The sequence below is a fragment of the Cyprinodon tularosa genome, unplaced genomic scaffold (genome assembly GCF_016077235.1).
Source record: "Cyprinodon tularosa strain WSP-4 unplaced genomic scaffold, ASM1607723v1 ctg580, whole genome shotgun sequence".
Classification (NCBI taxonomy): Eukaryota; Metazoa; Chordata; class Actinopteri; order Cyprinodontiformes; family Cyprinodontidae; genus Cyprinodon; species Cyprinodon tularosa.
In genome coordinates, this window is record NW_024039319.1 from 821,518 (window position 1) to 840,000 (window position 18,483).

Consider the following 18,483-nt stretch of genomic DNA (forward strand, 5'->3'; position numbering starts at 1 on the left):
ATTTTATCCCACAACGCAAGAGGGACAATCGGGAACAAGCAAGGGGTCTACATACGGCCGAGACGGTGAGGAAGTGGGGGTAAGTTTGTCAGACAGCGGAGGGACATGAAGGCAAAAAAAAACCCGGCCCCAGCGCTCTCCCACACCTGGCTCTTCTAGCTGGTCCATCTTCATGAGTCGTTTTCCACAATGGTGGTCATGGGCGACAGTGGCGTCGGATGTAGGAGTTTGCCCTGAAATTGAAGGATTGACGGTGCAAGCCCTGGCTCCGACTTTCATTATCGTTGTGTCCTTGGGCAAGACTCTTCACCTGCATTGTCTACTGATGGTGGTCAGAGGGCCCGATGGCGCCAGTGTATGGCAGCCCCGCTTCTGTCAGTGAGCCCCAGGGCAGCTGTGGCTACAATGTAGCTTGCCACCATCAGTGTGTGAGTGTGTGCGTGAATGGGTGAATGAATGTAGTGTAAAGTGCTTTGGTCAAGTCTTCTTGACCAAAAAAACTTGAAAAAAGGCACTATACAAGTACAGGCCATTTACCATACAAACAAAAAAAGCCGGTAAGGTAGCAAACAGGAAATACGGATAGTGTAGAGCGGAGGAAGATCTGACCAATCAGAGGCCTCCTGTCAGCGGTCATCTACAATTTTGGAGAGGTGCAGCAGTGTGTCTGTGGAAGGGGCAGGGGCATCTTTGCGTTCACTGCGACACACACGCAGACGACCTGGTTTCTGAGTATAAATCAGCCTTTACAAACACACTAGCTGTCTCTGTTGGGGGGACAGACTAATTGCTGGACTGCACTGCCCTGTTTCTAACAAAATGGCGAGATAAACTGTACTGCTATATTAAATAAACTTATCAGTTTAAAAAGTCTGCAAGCCTTGTGTCCATTTTGGAGCCTTCATAAACTATCTCCGCCTGGTAAAAGCTGTGTCGATGGAAACTCTGGTTTTCTCCCTGATTTTACTTCAGTTGCTTTTCTTGGTTTGTTTCTCTTGCCTCTCATTGGGCAGAGAGTACCAGCGGTCCTCCATTGCACCAAAAACTGGAGGGTAGAATGATCTTCCTTTTTGCTCCTTTTAGACTTCTCTACCACCAACATCAGGTTTTCGGATGCAAGTATAACACGTAGTTTGTCCCCTTTCAGGTACTATGATTTAAAAAGTGGCGATGCAACATGGCATCTGTCATTGGCTGCCCCACCCCTCCATTTTTTATAAACTAATTCTAACCTATGAGAGCAAATTATAAGAGCAATACTTTTTTTGGCAATAAAAAGCCACATTTCTTACACTCTGTTTATTTTATAAACCAATTGAAGGTCTCTTTTTTCCAACAATGATTATAAATGCCCTTTGAGAGTATATTGGTAAGTACAGACTTGAACCACAGCTGTGAAATGGGTGGTTGTTTAAGGCTTCAGATGATTATTCCTAGAGGCTGATTTGAATGGAGAAAATATCACAAACTGCAACCATTTCTGTTTCTCATTTAAATGAAAGTTCATGCTTTTATGATGCTGGTTTGGTTGTGATCTGCTGGCCTATGTCATGATTGAAGAGGAAGAGGAGGAGGAAGGTGTGGATGGGTGGTGGGGTGTTGGTATTCTAAAAGACACTAAAGCCAGGGGCTGTTTGTGTTGGCTGACACCTTTCTTGCAACCATAATCCAGTCTTTCTCCAACTGGCTAACTACTTCACCCCCGCCCTCCTTCCTTTTCTTTTACCCCTCCTTCTCCAGGCAGCAAAGGCAAGCAAATTTCCCTCGTCTGTCTGATCTGTTTCAGTTTTAGTATCTTTGAGTCCTTTAAGGAAGTGCAAAACCAAACACCAACAGGAGATTTCTTTTTGTTTTTCTCTCTGCTGTATTTTATTTTTTTTGTCTCTTTTCACAGTAGATGAAACCTCACACCGGCCAGCTTCTCCCATTCAGTAAAAAATTCATTTCCTGTGTGTTGGCCTCTGTAAGGCTGTCGCCTCGTCTCATAATTATTTCAAGAACATCCATCAAGGGAAGTCAGCAATATTTAATGTGCCACCACTGGCGTCAGGGGCGCCCGATTGATTTATTGTAGAGTCCGTTTTAATGTGAACAGCTGTTTCCAGCTAAAAATAGGCCATGGGGTCGGATGAAATGACCTTGCTTTTTGAGCTCACTATACCTAACATTTGATTTAGACAAAACTGCAACACATTTGTTGTAGATAGTAAAGCTGTTACCTGGTTTCATACCTTTTATGTTTTTTTTCCCCAAAAGTTATCAAAACATTATCTAATGCAGTTTAAGGTAAGGGTGTCGATATTTCTCACACATACACACAATTTCAAATACGAGTCCTTCCCCCTTTGAAGAGCAGCCGCGTGGCTCTGGTGCTCACTCTGGACGTTTGAGGAAGGACTCTGGGAGTGGTTCAGGCGCCCTCAGCCTCGGCACTTCCCACCAGAGCGACCTTTAACCCCTGGTGCCATTAATCACTTGGCTCCTGATGGTCCTGTCCCTGGGGGGAAATCAGTCCGGGGCAAAGGATGATGGGAGGTGAGGCCTGCAGCCAATTACAGGTTGGCTCAGAGCAAGCGGCTGGACAAATCAGTGCTTCACAGAGAGATGAAGTATTCAGTAGTTCGCCTTCCGGAGGCCTCCCTGATAACATTCTATCTCCTGACAGCATTTAGCGCTGGGTTTAATGTGGGAATAAAAATTGTAATTGAGATTATATACGGGGCAGAGGTAGCGGGTTTTAGTGATCAAAAGACATGTTTTGGGCTGGTCTAATTAGAGCTGGGTGTCTCAAGGGTTAGGGGCAACAGATGTTGGACACTAAAGCTTGGCTGTGCACAGGAAGTCTCTCTCTAACTGAGAGTGTTGTAAATAAGAAGTTGTGTCAATACCAGCTTTCCTCTGGGCTTTCGCTTGAGTTCATATCAGAATTCGAAGGGTTCAGATCACCTGTTTTTCTCAGGCAACTTGCAATCTTTCTTTCTAATTTTAAAAAGGAAACCCTTTGTGTTTCTCTGCACTGTAGCGGCCTCTTCCATGAGCTCCACATAAATACACAGAATTGCATTTTGATTTGACAGCAGATGATGACAAAGGCAAAAGGCGTGAATTAAAAGCTAACTAACTGCTGGCCTGTCACTCTGGCGCCAGCGCTCCTGTGTCACATTTGTTGTTCTCTCATTGTTCACGAGCAGGCCAGTATGAAAACATGGCTTCCTGCTGACCTGCAGTTTAATTCACACATCAATAACCCCTGGCTGATCTCTGACCCCTCTAGTTGTACTAATTGTTTATTGCAGGATTGATGTCCAACGCTGCATTAGATAACTGACAAAGCACTTGCACCTTAACGCTGGATTTGTTCTGGAAATTTTACATAAACCCAGATCCAAAAAGAGGTAGTCTTTTCTGTTAATTGTTTTAGCTTTCTTGGTCACTGATGAAGCACATTATGCAGCAAACAAAATCGGAAGGCATTACCAGAGTAAAAGATTTATTTGAATGATTAATGTTTTACATATTCCCACAATATGTTTATTGGTTCATTCCTTGGTTTTTCTGTCTCAAAACATGTTCGCAAAAAGAAAATACGCATCATTTTTTTCTTTCCCATTTTAAAAGCTAAATGCAAAAATGTAATATTGAAATAATTAAAGGATCCTCTCTTTTTAGTTTTTGTTTTCGTTATTTAAATCCATAATATATAATGTTGTGGTTTTAATAAGCAGTGATGAGCTGCTTTACTCCAGAAACTGATTAGCAGAACAGTCTCAGATTAAAATCTAACCAATCAAAAACATAATTCAAGTAGAGGAAAACAAAATGAGAAAATGCAGACATGTAGTAAGGAAATAATAGGAAAAAAAGGAAACGTAAAATTATCCTTTAGACTTATGTTAACTGAACGGTTTGGGAGTTAATAATTATAGCGTTCCCGATGGGTAAAGAAATTGTCCTTAGGAAACATTTCAGCTCCTACGGTTGTAACTGATCTGATTAGTTTTTTTGGTAAGCTGTCACTTTTTGGAAGTCACTTCAGCTGGAAATCTGCAGAGCTTCCCTCAGACACTGGTAATAGCTGCCGTCATACGCCATTTTTAAAAGTGGAAAAACCCATTCTTGAATCAACGGTGCTTTGTGTCATTGTGGTGTTCCACGCATCTCTGCTATTAACTCTCTCAGGATTTTGCATTAAGTACAACATGTAAAGAAGCAACCTGCTGCAATGTTTACACGTTTTAACATATGATTTTACTTTGAAGTCAAGGTGAAGACAGGAACTGCTAAGCGGTCGCCAGTGTAGGCCTAACAGCAGCTGAGAATCAGAGAGGTGCTATTTTAGTTGACTTAAATTTCTCCAGTAACATAGTTATAGACTAAATATATACTGTAAACATTCATCAGCATCTAGTAAGACAAACGTCCACTGTGAGACGTTCACCATTGTAGTGCCATTTTAAAAAATGTATGGTGGTGGAGGTTTAGAATGCTCTGACAGAGGATCCAAAATGGTCCACTAACAAAATATTACGCACCTCTTTTATATTTTTCTTATTTTAATTCAATTTAAAACAAAAAATACACACAAAAAATAACCACTAATTTAATTATTTATCTCTTTTTGCTTTATTTTGAAAGAGGAAATCCAAAGAATAACCCATACATGGAAATCTGAGTTATTTTTTGTATGTTTGTTCCAAATTAAAAATGTAAAAAAACATTAAAACAATAACAATTAAAAAATAAATAAATTCTGGTTTCCACTTAAATTAACCTCCTTTACTCTGATAACCCTTAATAAATTTCAGTGCAAGTAATTACTGCAGGGGTCTTTCCGGATATTGACTTTGTGGTGCTTCCTGTAAATGTCCTCAATTCCTGGAAGTTGGGCCTCAGTTATGTTCTGAGAGTTTTCACCAACTTCCAGCTTCCAAACTGCAACAGACCAACTCTGCATACCACGCTGTAGTAAAGAAGATTTGAATGCTCTCAATTTTGCAGTGGCAGAAGTTAACCAGTATTCCTGAAGGGAGTCAATTTTTTTGTCCTCAGTCGTCTGGAAAAAGCCCTTTTGACCAATTTGAAGCAGTGAGATGTCTCATGTAAGATGGTGACCCCAAGATGTTTGAAGTTGGACAAACTAATGTTGCTGTGGCCGAGTCATCAATTTCCTAGATGAGGCCAATCATTGCTTTTGATGTTGAACTAGATGCAAGTGAAAATTAAGCAGAGGAAGGGACTGAGCACACAGCCCTGTGGTACACCAGCAGGAACAATAATGGTCTAACCAAGGGATGTCCAAGCTCTGTTCTAGAAAGCTACTATCAGGCACGTTTTAGATGTACCCCCTCTCTACACATCTAGATCAAATGTGTAAATTCCTTCATCAGCTGGTCATTCAGCTGTACATGGGAGTGGTAATGAGCTCATTCAGTTTACATTGGCTTAAGATGCAGCTCATGAGAATCTGGACTTGGTCAGCCATGGCCCAATCAAACACAGTACAATTTATGAGAAACCAGTCGTAGATATGAACTTCTGGAACCCAGATCTGTGAGTTTGATGGTTTACTTAGAATTAGGGGTGGAACGGTTCACAAAATTCACGGTTCAGTTCGGTTCACGGTTTCGTGGTCACGGTTTTCGGTTCGGTTCGGTATATGTTGATTGTTAGCCTGACATGTTGGTCGTGTTGCTGTTAGCATAAACAAAACGTGTTGCACAATGCTTGCACACTGTTGCACTTTTATCCACAGCTTTCTTTCCGCCGTCATCGTAGGTCACTCTAAATGCAAAGTGGTTCCATACAGCAGACCTATAAAGTGCTGCTGGCGCGTCTTCCAACTCCTGTTCTTTCCCACTCGCCATACCCACACAATTCTCCACAACAACTGATTTTTTTCTGCTACACCCACCTGCGTTGCTTCGCTTCTTCTTCTTCTTGTTTACTACTGTTGGTTGGCTTTGGTCGCAGTACCGCCACCTTCTGCTCTGGAGTGTAAACGCTTCGCCTATGAGAAAAAGGAGCAGGGCATGAACCGAACGCAACACACGCAGACCGAACCGAGACAGTCAAATCGAACGGTTCGGACGGTTTTCATAAACCGTTCCATCCCTACTTCGAATACACACAACATTGGGGTTTTGCCACAACGGTATGTCTAAAAACGTCTCATAACTTCTGCAAGGCATTTTCTTGCCAATGCTTTTTCTTAATTTTTTTGCACCTTTACTCTCTTGTTTGTTTGAAAAAATAAACTCCATCAACTATTTCCAAAGGAGTCTAATGCAGCTCCTTATTGGATGTTAGTTTGTTTCCCAAACACGGACTGAAACTTGTTCAGAGCGTCAGCGTCACTTTCATGATCTCCAATCCACAGGACTATGTGCTGACCGTGGCCTCTTCACATGGCTTAAAGGCACTAATTTAAGAGAATGAATCAGGGCTAATCTCTCTGGCCTGATCATGCTGCTATTTTATAAAGTCATTAATGACTCCAGGTTAAAGGCAGCCCGGGGGGGGGATTGGCAGGAATTACCTATGATGGCAGATCTGTACATCTCCCATGCATTGGGTCTTGCTCTTACTCAGAGTGGTGTGGATTTACTCGGCACAATCCTCTAAATAAGCTTCATTATACCAGCCTATCATGAAGCTAGCTCCCCCCTATCCTCTGCTTCTTAAGGATAAGCAGGTTGTCACAATCCCAACTCCCCTCCTCCCATTTAATGCTTAGACTATTGCACATTGCACTTTGATTTGATTCCGTCACATATGGGAAGCAGCAGGTGCTCCTTCTCCTCCTCGTTTTCCCACTGCACACGTTTCCCGAGAGCTTCGCTGCAGATAAGCTGTTGACAAGATTAATGCATCTATATCAAAAGTCTCGAGCAGCTTTGCTTTGTGTTTGTGAATCCCCTTTTCCAGGTCAAGCCAGATTGCCGTAACGGGGCTAATTTGTTTTCAACCCAATTTTTATGGACGTGTGGGCAGCTTGCTCACCATCTATCAGATCAGAGTTTAGAGGTTAACTATAATCAATGTTTTAGCATTCATTGTTTGATGAATTAATGTCCAATGATTCAAATTTTTCTGTCTTTGGAATAATCCTAAATTTTTTCTAAACCGTTTACTGTCCCTCAAGATACTGAAGAGCACGTTAATATTTGTTGCTTTACTGATATTATCTGTTTATTATGTTTTCTGTAGGAACCCCAGTCAATCGTATTCCCATCATGGCGAAACAGGTCCTGGATCTGTATATGCTCTACAAGCTGGTAACAGAGAAGGGAGGCCTTGTGGAAGTTATCAACAAGAAGATCTGGAGAGAAATCACCAAGGGACTCAACCTGCCCACATCCATCACCAGTGCTGCTTTCACTCTGCGCACACAGTGAGTCTTTGTCTGTTTGGAAAGGAAACAAATTATATTAATCTGCTGAAACCAGGTTAAGAATGTCAAGCCAGTAACCTTCAAACTGGAAGCAACGCCTTTCTCATGTATGCTTGCGGTATTAGGTTGTGCTCACATTTGTTGCACATGCAACTGTCCGTGCAGAAAACAGAAGGAGCCGTACTTGGCCTTGAGCTACAAACAATTTTGGTTTTGTTGGTAATCATAGAGGTTATTACTTTCATAATTGCAATTCTGCTGTGTAAATGTAGATGTGATACGAAGCGTATTAGCGACACTAGGCATCTAGGGAATAACACGTAATTCTGCTTGCTCAGATAAAACATATGAATTAAATCAAAGCATGTATTTGAACAAGCATAACTTTTTTTTATCATCTTAGCATTAAAGGTGACCTAATTTGTGCAAATTCAACTTGCTGCTTAGTGCTAGGAGCTGCTTGGACTTTCTCTGCAATAACAAAAAACTTTAAGAAATTAACATTGTTAGAATTAATAACATGAGAATTTAAGCTACATGTTTTTTTAAACCACCATTGAATATTCTTAATTGAAGTTTAGCAAAATACTATAAAATCAGAATTTTGTAAAATGGGTACATGTGTAAAGAAACACTCATACAAGCAGTTTCAACTAAAACAGTCGTACGTAAACTATGCAGATTGGAAGCTTTTATCTCTTTGCTGATGGAGAAATTGCGAGGAAGTAAACTGCCTGTGATTGGCTACTCCTAAGGAAATCCTGCCCTTTAAGACATTGTTTTCCTTCTAGTTGTAGCCATTGCTACCTGATCCGCACTAGTAGCACGAACTGTACCACAAGCTCATTAAAGACTGAAATTAAGTTGTGTTTTTTTCCCTCATTAATTAAAATAAGCGTGCTAAATTAGAAAGTGTAAAAAATTGATAATTTATTTTCTGAGAGAATAAAAGTGTTTACATCCTTTCTGTTTTATCACTGATCTGTTCCCGATCTGTCCAGAAATGGGATCCTACCGTACTTCCGGCAGCTAATCGGGTTTGGATTTTTACATAAATTTACTAGGGTTTAATTAATGTTTTACTTTTATGGTATATAGAGCATTATTAAATGAAAGATGCAACTAAAATATAGATAATTATGGTATAATTATACTTTGCCAGACTGTTCTGATTATGTCCGATGATGATGATAGACAAGCAGTTTAACAGGGAGAATATAGAACGGATCTAAATCTCGTTTAAAAGTTGTTAGAGTAATTGCCCAGTAATTGCATCATTTATTTAATTTCCCTGTGGGATCAATAATGTATTTTTTTAATTGTAATTGAATTAATAGTGACCTCATTGAAAGTCAGGTTGTACATGTGGGAATGAACTGATGGTACAGATCGTGCTTCCGGTACAGATTGGGTAGTGAGACCTATTAATGTAGCAACGCATTCATAAAGAGTTCTTTTAAAGAGTTAAAAACTTGCTAAGTGTAGTCATAATTTAATAACTTTATTGCAGTCGCAAATGTGTTCTGACACTAGTAGCAATATGCTTTAAATCCTAAATGTTGAATTTTGAACTTGATATGAGCTAGGCTAATGTTAGCTTCTCTGTTCCCAACAACCTCAGTAAGTTGTTACATTCATGTTGATTTTGCACAGTTTCTATCTTATTCATATAAATAACATGCCGCAGTCATTCTGCACATCTCTGATGTTGCTGCTATTATCAAATATCAATTACTGCAAAAATGTCCATAGCTGTATATTGGTTATTTAATCCCCAGGTGCACAATTTTTATACTGTTAAAACACTTTACATCACAGTATTTTATTTATCATTTCACTCTTCACTATTATGTTATTCTTATAGATTTTTCTAAGGTCCACATTTGTGTGACTAATTGTTTCTATAATCTTCTTGCTGCTGTAAACACCAGAATTCCCCCATTGTGGGAAAATAAAGTTTTTTTTGTTCTATTCTGTTAATATTGAGAAACTGAGGCTCAGACATTTACATTTCTAATCAGTTTTCAGCCACTGTTAAACATTTTTTCTTTTTTGTCCAGCTTTGTTGTTTACAACATTTTCATTTGATAACAGAGAGGGATGCTGCATTCCAAGTCAGAATTCTACTCTTGAAGAGAACTCTTGTTAGCCTGAAGATGCTTTGCTAAAACTACTAGTCAAAACTATGAAGAAAACAGAAGTGGGATTTCCTGAAAAGTTTTCAATCACAGGCAGTTTAGTTTCTCAGGTTAGTTCCAGATCCAAACCACAGTAGGAGAGAATCTAAAGTAGCATAAAAAGCAAACACCAGTTTTGAAGAGGAAGTTATGATTGGGATATATTGGGGGCCTCATTGTATTAAATATGCACGAATAGTTTATTAAAAAAAAATGCTTGTATCATTTTTCATTACTTGTGCATTTTTGGCAGAATTTAACTTCATTAAATACTGTAAAAATACTTTGCTGCACTTTTGCTTGAGCTGCTATCAGAGGTGGGTGTACTTAAGCAAAAGTAGCACAACTTCTTGATATTTTTACTCAAGTAAAAGTAAAAAGTAGCCTTGGAAAAAACTGCTTCTAAAAATGCTGCTCAAGTAATGAGTAACATATACCTACTACCACTGATCAAGAAACGTACATAACCAATATGTACAGTATGTAATAATAGATTCAATTACAGTATACTGTTTACTGTATTTTCACTCAACGTCCAAATGACTCGGCAGACTCAGCAGATGGAAAGTAACATTTAACTGATCAACCTTGAATACAAAAATATATAAATTCTGTCTCTCAATGGTGTATATCTGTTAAAACAGGCTTGTTTTCATCAGGTGAAGTTACAGATAATAGATAGAGTATCCACAAGTTTACTCAAGTAAGAGTAATAATACTTTATCATATTTTTACTTAAGTAAAAGTAAAAAGTACTATGGTGTAAAGCTACTCCGAAAAGTACATTTTTTTTCTTCCAAAAAAGTTACTCAAGTAAATATAATTAGGTAAATGTAACTAGTTACTACCGACCTCTGGCTGCTATGCCTTTTTTTTTGGTCTAACAAATCAGTGTAACCAAAATATTTGCTTTTTGACAACTGTTTTTTCGTGAGCTAGTGTTTCAAATTCAGCTAGATATTAAAGAATATCTCTACTGTGTAGTCCCTGGAGCTTTTATCTGTCTTATTTATTGTACAATCTAACTCTGATATAGACACTTTACTGAGTTTATCAGCTAAATTCAGCACGGTCTCACTGTGCATCCTTACTCTCACATGGATCATGTTTAGTTCCCACTTCCAACAACTAAATGGTGTAAAAGCACATTTTATGGTAACCTTAGTAACAGAGGCAGATGGATAAACCAACATTTATGTTATACATAAACCACGCTGGCTGTATTTAGACTGGAACTGGTATGAAACCAATTAGCTTCTTCTGTCCAGAAGAGGTTAATTAAAGGTCCTGTTCAAACCCAGTAAACGGCTCTGTATAAACCCTGCTTGAGTATATGCATGTTTGTGTGTTTATATGAGTACAAATGGGAAAATGAACTCCAGTCTTAGTGTTTATTTGCATCTTCATCACATTCCATCACACCTAGAGCTCATTGATCCTTGTGATCAATTGATGTCATTTGAGTCGGTCACTAAGTTGAGGTTGGACTAAACCTCATTTATTTTTGATTCTTTTCTTTGTGGAAACTCGTCAGTTCAAGCAGAACCTCTTTATCCTCTCCAACAGTAGATATTCTCTGAGACCCCTCATGTATTTTTTATGCTGTCAGGTTGTTATTTTTTCATTGCCCCCCTGCTCTACCACGTAGATGCAGCTGCTTTTGCTTTTTATCGATCCATTAGTGCAGATATTCCACCAATACGAAGTGAGTGGGCATTTTCCAGGGGTTCCTTTTACGGATGGAAACATACCTAGCATACATCTAGAGCTGTTGGGGTGTGATCCAACTGGTTTCCCCTTCAAACAACATTATTGTACCAGATGTTGCAATAAATTCAGTTGTTCTGGGAAATAAAATCACACTTCATCAGAAACAGAGTAGGGAGCAGATGGTGAAGAAATTAGGAAAGAAAAGTGCCAATGTGGGAACTTTTTAAAGATTGATAGCAGAATAGGTGATTTTCCTTTTAATATTTCTTTTTAAATCCCTTCTTTGATTTAGATTATCTAATAGGGGGTTAGAAAAACACAGTTGATCCACATGTGGAGGTTTTTACTCCAGGATAAAGAAGCTGGACCTGGATCTAAATACAATGCTGGACAGGAAATTTCTTAAGACTGGAGTGAAGTTCTTCATCTAAAGCAAGGCTTTAAGATGTATCTTTAAACCCTTATTGATTACATTTAATTCAGTCTGTTTATACAACAACAATCTCAAGGCTGAACAATACAGAAAACCCAAATCAACTAATCTAAATCAGTTTCCAAATCGAGCTTGTGCATTACATTTAATCCAGTTAATAAACAGTTTAGTCAAAAACAAGTTATTATTCAAATTATTTTAATCGTTTCCCATCAGAGATTGCATCGAGTCATTGCCTTGCAGCTTTCACTCCTCCGGGATGAGCATGCAGCAACAGTCGATATGTGGTTGTATAGTTTAATTTTGCCACAATCCTTCATTCAGACAATGCAAGTAGCAGCAGTAAAAAGGAAATCTCTCTTTTAACAGGAAGAAACCTCCAGTTTCCAGTGATAACAGCATTCTGCTACAGCTGACTATGGGTTTTGAAGACAAAAAGCACATAGCCGTACTGATCCAGGACATACTTTCTTTGCTAAAATAAAATCTTAATGGCAGGATTATCTCTTTTTTTCAAAACACAGCTTTAAAATCCAGTTAGTTAGCGAGTTAACTGTTAAAAGCTCAGCCATTGGCTACAACTTAGAGAGAAGCAGAGTTAAACATTGAATTTGCATCATTAGGTGCATCATCTCTTAAACAAGAATATTAAGTTGCTTCCGGCAGTATGTTAGCCAGAGGTTATATTGGAATGGTGCCAGTTGCTAAACCATAAATGGCTTTTATGAAGAGAAAACAGAAAACAAACATTTATTTAAAAGTTTATATATGATCAAATAATGCTAAATGGAAGAGCAGTAGGAGAATAGAGCAGAGTGAGAAAAATGGTAAGCATGTCCTCCAGCAGCCTAAGCCTATAGCAGCATGACTAGAGACAGGGCTCAGGACAACTTATGTCACTCTAAGTCACAGTCCTCCAGTCTGATAGAGCTTGATCTACATTGTAAAGCTGGTGGAGACTTTCTCCTAAAGATGCATAGCTGACATAGCAGGAGGAGTCTTTATTAGGTTATGTTCTTCATTGGAATCACAGATTCTAGTGTCATTTTAGATGTTTGCGGTTGAAATGTGACAAACTTAGGAAAATGGTTCAAGAGATACAAATATTTTTAGCTAAAAATGGTTTTATGAACTGTTTGATTTTTTTTCTCCTCTAAAGAAACATTTGAAAAAAATCTATTAAAGGAAAAATGTATGATTCTTAAGTTCCTTAGTCTTGTCAGACATTCTTTAAAAATATGCTTGCTTTCCAAACACCTTTCATACATGAGTGCATTTTTTTACATACTTTGATGGTTTGATTCATTTTTTACTCAGCCTAACATTGTTTTTACGTTTTTATTTTAAGGTACATGAAATACCTGTACCCGTACGAGTGCGAGAGGAAAGGTCTCAGCTCCCCGGGTGAGCTGCAAGCAGCCATCGACAGTAACCGACGCGAGGGCCGTCGTCCTAGCTACAGCAGCAGCCTCTTCCGCTTCTCACCCTCTCCAAGCACGGCTCCCCACATCCTCTCTCCGCCCAAGATGCATCTGGCAGGCCTTGGTGCTGGGACCTCTGTGGCCATCAACGGCCTTCAGGCTTCTCCAGGAACCTCTCTGAAGAAAGGTTGGCATTTTCAACCTACACTGAATAGCAATTCATGCCTTTTTGTATTCAGAAGTGTAATAATGTTAGTTTAAATGCATACATTTAAAAACTGCATGTTGGAGAACTAAAGGAAATGGTATAAAAATAAAAGTTTTTGGATTAGAAGCTTCCTTTCTTGGCTTACCTCAAAGCAAATGGGCAGTTTTTACATGCAAGTAACTGCTGGAAGGGAAAAATACACCTAACATCAATTAGGACTTTATAGGTTGGGTAAATTACTACTTGGGAGAGTCTAGCTGCTTTGATGTGGACATAAGGGGTTGTTGCTCTAGATGTCTAATGCTGAGATGTTGCCTAGTGATAGAGAAATACTGCCCCCTGTCGCTGTATTCAACAACTGCATCTAAGACAAAGCTGAATAGAAAATGTCTGTAAGGACATTCCCTTAAAACTGTTCAAATTTACCCTGAACCATTCTAAGGTCTTGCTTCTTCTTGGCCGATAAAAGTTTGTTGGAATTTCTACATTTTAGGTTGTACTGTTAGATTTCAGGTTTTTGCAAAGCTTTGACCTTCTAACAGAGAATGCTTAGGTAGTAAAAAGAGCTTGCTTACTACAGGAACAGCAGCTCTAACACTAAAGCACATCCAAGCCTGACAGCCACCATAATGGACAGGTGTAATGAGGTGTTGATGTGCTGTTGAGGTTTTGGCAAGCATGAGGCTTTGCAGTGAAGCCGAGAAGAACCTTCTGTTCAGAACCCAGTGCTGCAAACCTTCCAAACAAGATGCAATTATTCTGGTATTTTTAATCATTCCTGTAATACACTTTAGTTGAGTTATTCTTACTGCAACCTATAGAGTCTGCACAAAAAAATAAATAAGAAATGTAGTTCTTCTTGAAGTATTTTCATTTTTCCTTGACTTGAGCAGGGACGACTTTTTGCCAGTGGAATGAAATGATTTACATTCAAAATAATAAAATAGAAACTCCACCGTCTTATTTCAAGTGTTTAACATCAAATCGGTTTATTTGAAGGGCCAACATGTTCATTGAACAGGCACACACTTACCCGACCAAATTAAGAGCAATTTAAATCAACCATCATGTCTAAAAAGCAGTATACGGTAGTTGTCCTAATTTTCTCCTTGTTTAATTTTTCCATTGTGTTGCTTTCCAATCTTTCAACTCCTACTGAGAAAAACAGACATTAAATACCCTCATGTTCTTTATGTTTTTTCAATTTTATCATCTCGCTGAGCATTCGAAAGTCTGAATTTGGTGAAATTTTGTTTGGATATCTCTACCCCACGAAATTAGCAGCTAAAAATTCCCATTGATTATAAATGGCTTAATAACCGTTCAGATTATCGGACATCAGTAAATTCTTCTCTGAGGCGTAGATGAGCATAAACAAGCAAAACTGAATATATTGTTGTCATATTTAAGTGTCTCCGTATCGTGTATCACCCTGTACACGTGCATGTGATTTTGTCAGGACATGTTTGTGTGGTCTATCCAGGTGTTTAAGACTCTTAACATTTCTGCCCGAGGCTACAGGAGCCCCCTCCTATTTAATGATAAATAAGCTGGTTCCCACACAGGGGAGGCCACTTTATGAACTTTGAAGCTTGTGTTCCACATTAAGAGGACTCCTGTTGATAACTGTCATTATGCTGTTGTTTTATCTGATGCCGCTTGGCCTTGGTGGGAATGTGAGTCTGTTGTTGACCTTTAACAGTGTCTGTGGTTTGACTTAAGTGCTGGTTTGAAAACGGTACTTCAGTGTCTTATAGTCAGGATAAAGTAGCAGCTGATCTAAAAGAAGGATTCGATCAGTTTATTATTAATTGAAATTATTTTAAAGCAAAGTGAGTAAAGTCTGATTTTATTCAGGATATTTTGTGACGTTTGTCGATTTGCAGAACAAAAACCTCCTGCATTTACCTTGGATTTCAGCTTCACAAACTGAATTATTATCGGCTGTTAAGTTTTTGTCATTTTTATCTCCGCTTCTTTTTTCTTTAGAAGACCTGACTCCTGCAATGATGGCAGGGAGACCCCCCATGGCGCTGTCTCTGGGTCAGCAGCAGGTGGCCGGTTTGGCCAGAGCCGCCACACTGGAGCAGCTCAGAGAAAAGCTGGAGACCAGCGGAGGGGGAGAGGGGCCAGAGAGAAAGATGGCCCGCCTGGCAGAGGAGCAGCAGCGTCTCATGCAGCAGGCTTTCCAACATAACTTCTTGGCTATGGCTTCCCAAATGCCCATGAACCTGCGCTTGGGAGCCCCCACCATCGCCACCAGAGGTCAGCGTTTCCAAGGTTGATAAGGAACAGTTCAAACACATACATTACATGATATAAATGCTGACTTTGAATTTTGTTGAAGGACACTATAAGAATGCAATGCACTCGTGGACCAACACGTACCCCTATTGGTCCACGAGTGCATTGCAAGGGGTACATGAAAATATTTTATTTCTTAGGTAGTAAAATAAATAGGGCTGGGATCTTGCTTTCTGAGGACCCAATTGAAAATTTTAAAAATGGAAAAAAAAAGCCACTTAGGAGTTTTAAACTGGAGCCCAACTCAAATCGTTTTGGCATGAAAAGTAAGATTTTCAGTTGATGGCTTAAAAATCCTTCAAATGGAAGAATTATTTTCTTCCTTTTGGAGAAATTAAACCACATATTTTTTTATTTTAGGTCCATCTCTGTTTCTGCTGGAAAAATTATCTATTTTCGCCAGCAACTAGTCCATCTAGTCCTTATTCCTACTAATTTTTAGACAATTTACAAACAAATGACATGTAGAATTTGTGTGACGTAGGAAAGGAAAATTAATTTCCCATTGTGTTTTTTGCCCATAGTGACATTGCACCTGCAGCGTGATGTGCCATGTCCAGCTCAAATCAGTAAATCAGATTATTCATAAATCTTAAATGACCTGTACTTATAAAGTGCTTTTTTAAAGTTAGAGGACTTGACCAAAGTGCTTTACACTACATTCAGTCTTTCACCCTTTGATTCAAACACTGATGGAGGCAAACTACATTTGCCACGGCTGCCCTGGGGCTCACTGACAGGCAGGCGTTCTGATTTAATTCTTCTGAGCAATAGACATCAGGTTTATTTTGACTCAATCTAAAAGATCTGTAAGGATATTTTAAGTGAACCCTGCAAAAAAAAAAAAAGGTTGGTTTGATCTTTTCTAATCTAATGTTGGGAATGAAATGATAGAAATGTTTTGTAAAATAATCTGCCCTTCTGTGTCTGTTTAGAAGAGAAGCAGCAGGACATGTCACTGAGCATCTCTACCAATGGCAGTGCTAGCATCACTGTATCTGTAGAGGTTAATGGCACAATCTATTCAGGTTTGTATGAAGAAAATATCAACTTTTTACCCTGCTAGCCATAAAAAACAGATAACTAAGACATTTCTGGCTTCCTCTCAGGAACCCTTTTTGCCCAGAAGTCCGGTGCTGCACCAGGGACTGTTGTCGCTGCTAGCGCTGCCTCGTCATCCCCTGCTGGAACCAGCACAAGCTTTGGCTTCTCTGCTCCCCAGGCTCAGACCCTCAGCCCCACACCCTCTTCCACCTGCTCCTCCAAGGGCTCTGGCTCCGCTGAGCTGGCCCCCAGCGGGTCCCCCTAACTCAAGCTTTCTTCCGCTTCCTGGACCGGTTTTCCCCAGCAAGGCCTCAGCATAAATAGTTCAACGAGAAACCGATAAGAATAAGAAAACTGTTGCACAACAAATACCTCAACAACCCTGTCAACCTTTTGGCTGTCCAGTAATGAGCATAGAGCGTCAGAATATCACAAACACACACGATTCTCTGCATTTAATCCACCACACAGATAGATAAACACATCATTTCTACACTTTTTAATCCTAGTGTAGATGCTAAACACAATCAGCTCAGCCAAAACCCGCTGACAGGCGTATTCACAACTGAACTTGAAAAGTTTTACCTTTGGGACATTTTGTTTGTTCGTTGCCATTTTGTTGTCCTTTTTTGATTTTGTGTCGTTTTTTTTTTAGAATGATTTTTGTTTTCAGTTTTTTTCTCTTTTTACGTACCTCAAATCAAGTAACCTGCAGTGGTGTCTTTACCTCAGGAGCTGTAGAATATTTAACCTGAATCAACTTTATTTTTGTATTTTCTTTGAACGTGTTGCAATCAGGGGAAGTCGGGTAAACTCTCACCACAACAACCTCATTTTACAGAGCCTTGACCTCACAGCAATAGGCCTCCAACCCAGGCCATTCTGCTCTCTAACACACTGTAGCCTCGGACTGATGATGCTGTGGATCGGCAGATTAAATACCTCATCTCACAACCACTCTCGTTAGAAAGCCTTTAAGCATTAACCTATGTAGGAGCATCTCATTCAGTTCAAATATCCTTGAAAAATCATTTATGTTATTTAATTTAACTTGCATATTTCAAGCATTTATGTCTGTGCATTTAATTATTATGGCTAACGACTAATGGAATAAACTAAAATTTCAGTTCGTCTGAAAATTGAATATTACAGAAAACCAATTAAAATTGATCTCTAAACAGCAGGAGTGCTCAGTGGTTAAATTTCCTTTTGCATGAGTTAGTATTTTAATGATCAGCTTTTTTTATTATCCAAGGACGTCATCATAGAGCAAAGCCTTTACAATCCGAAGAGCGTTTTTGCCTTCAGTCCAGCTAAGTAAAACGTATTTAAGACCTTTAAAAAAAGACAGAATGGTTATGGATAAATTAATTGTCTGAAACATAATTTTATTTCTATTTTTAAGGTTTAAAAATGAAAAAAACGCTTTCATAAAAATAGGTTATCAATTAATAAGACAGGGATATTTTTGGGAAGTTATATTGGACGGAAAAGGTTTTTTTATTTACTTTATATCCAAAACTATTAGCTGGGTTTTGATATTTTTCTGACAGTGATTGTGAGCCTCCTGCGTCTCTTGGGCTGCAGGTTGCAGACGGCTGTCTGAAAGGTCCTCAGTGCAGTTTAGGACAGGCAGTTTGGATGCTGAAGTGATAAAACATTCAATAAAGGAAGTATTGGTACTAAAGGTGCTGAGAAAAGCCTGGATAAAACTTGAGATCAGCATCTCTGTAAGCTTGTTAGCAGAGGTAGCACTTGTTGGCAATGTCCTGAATCCATCTGTGTGGCAGACCTTA

At 39.1% G+C, this 18,483-nt stretch overlaps 1 protein-coding gene across 4 annotated transcripts in view; it reads left to right on the top strand.

The window, feature by feature from the left end:
• Nucleotides 1-18,483, top strand: part of LOC119797359 (AT-rich interactive domain-containing protein 3B-like) — a 104,173-nt gene that overhangs the window by 84,593 nt on the left and 1,097 nt on the right. For 2 of the 4 annotated variants that reach the window (XM_038306414.1, XM_038306418.1), the window contains exons 5-9: nt 7,207-7,390; nt 13,059-13,318; nt 15,329-15,619; nt 16,579-16,671; nt 16,753-18,483. The exon at nt 16,753-18,483 is cut by the window's right edge and continues 1,097 nt beyond it. In XM_038306414.1, the coding sequence (XP_038162342.1) occupies nt 7,207-7,390; nt 13,059-13,318; nt 15,329-15,619; nt 16,579-16,671; nt 16,753-16,952 (1,028 nt within the window). In that variant the 3' untranslated portion in view covers nt 16,953-18,483. The remainder of the gene's footprint in view (nt 1-7,206; nt 7,391-13,058; nt 13,319-15,328; nt 15,620-16,578; nt 16,672-16,752) is intronic. The other 2 variants (XM_038306417.1, XM_038306415.1) reach the window with 2 other exon arrangements.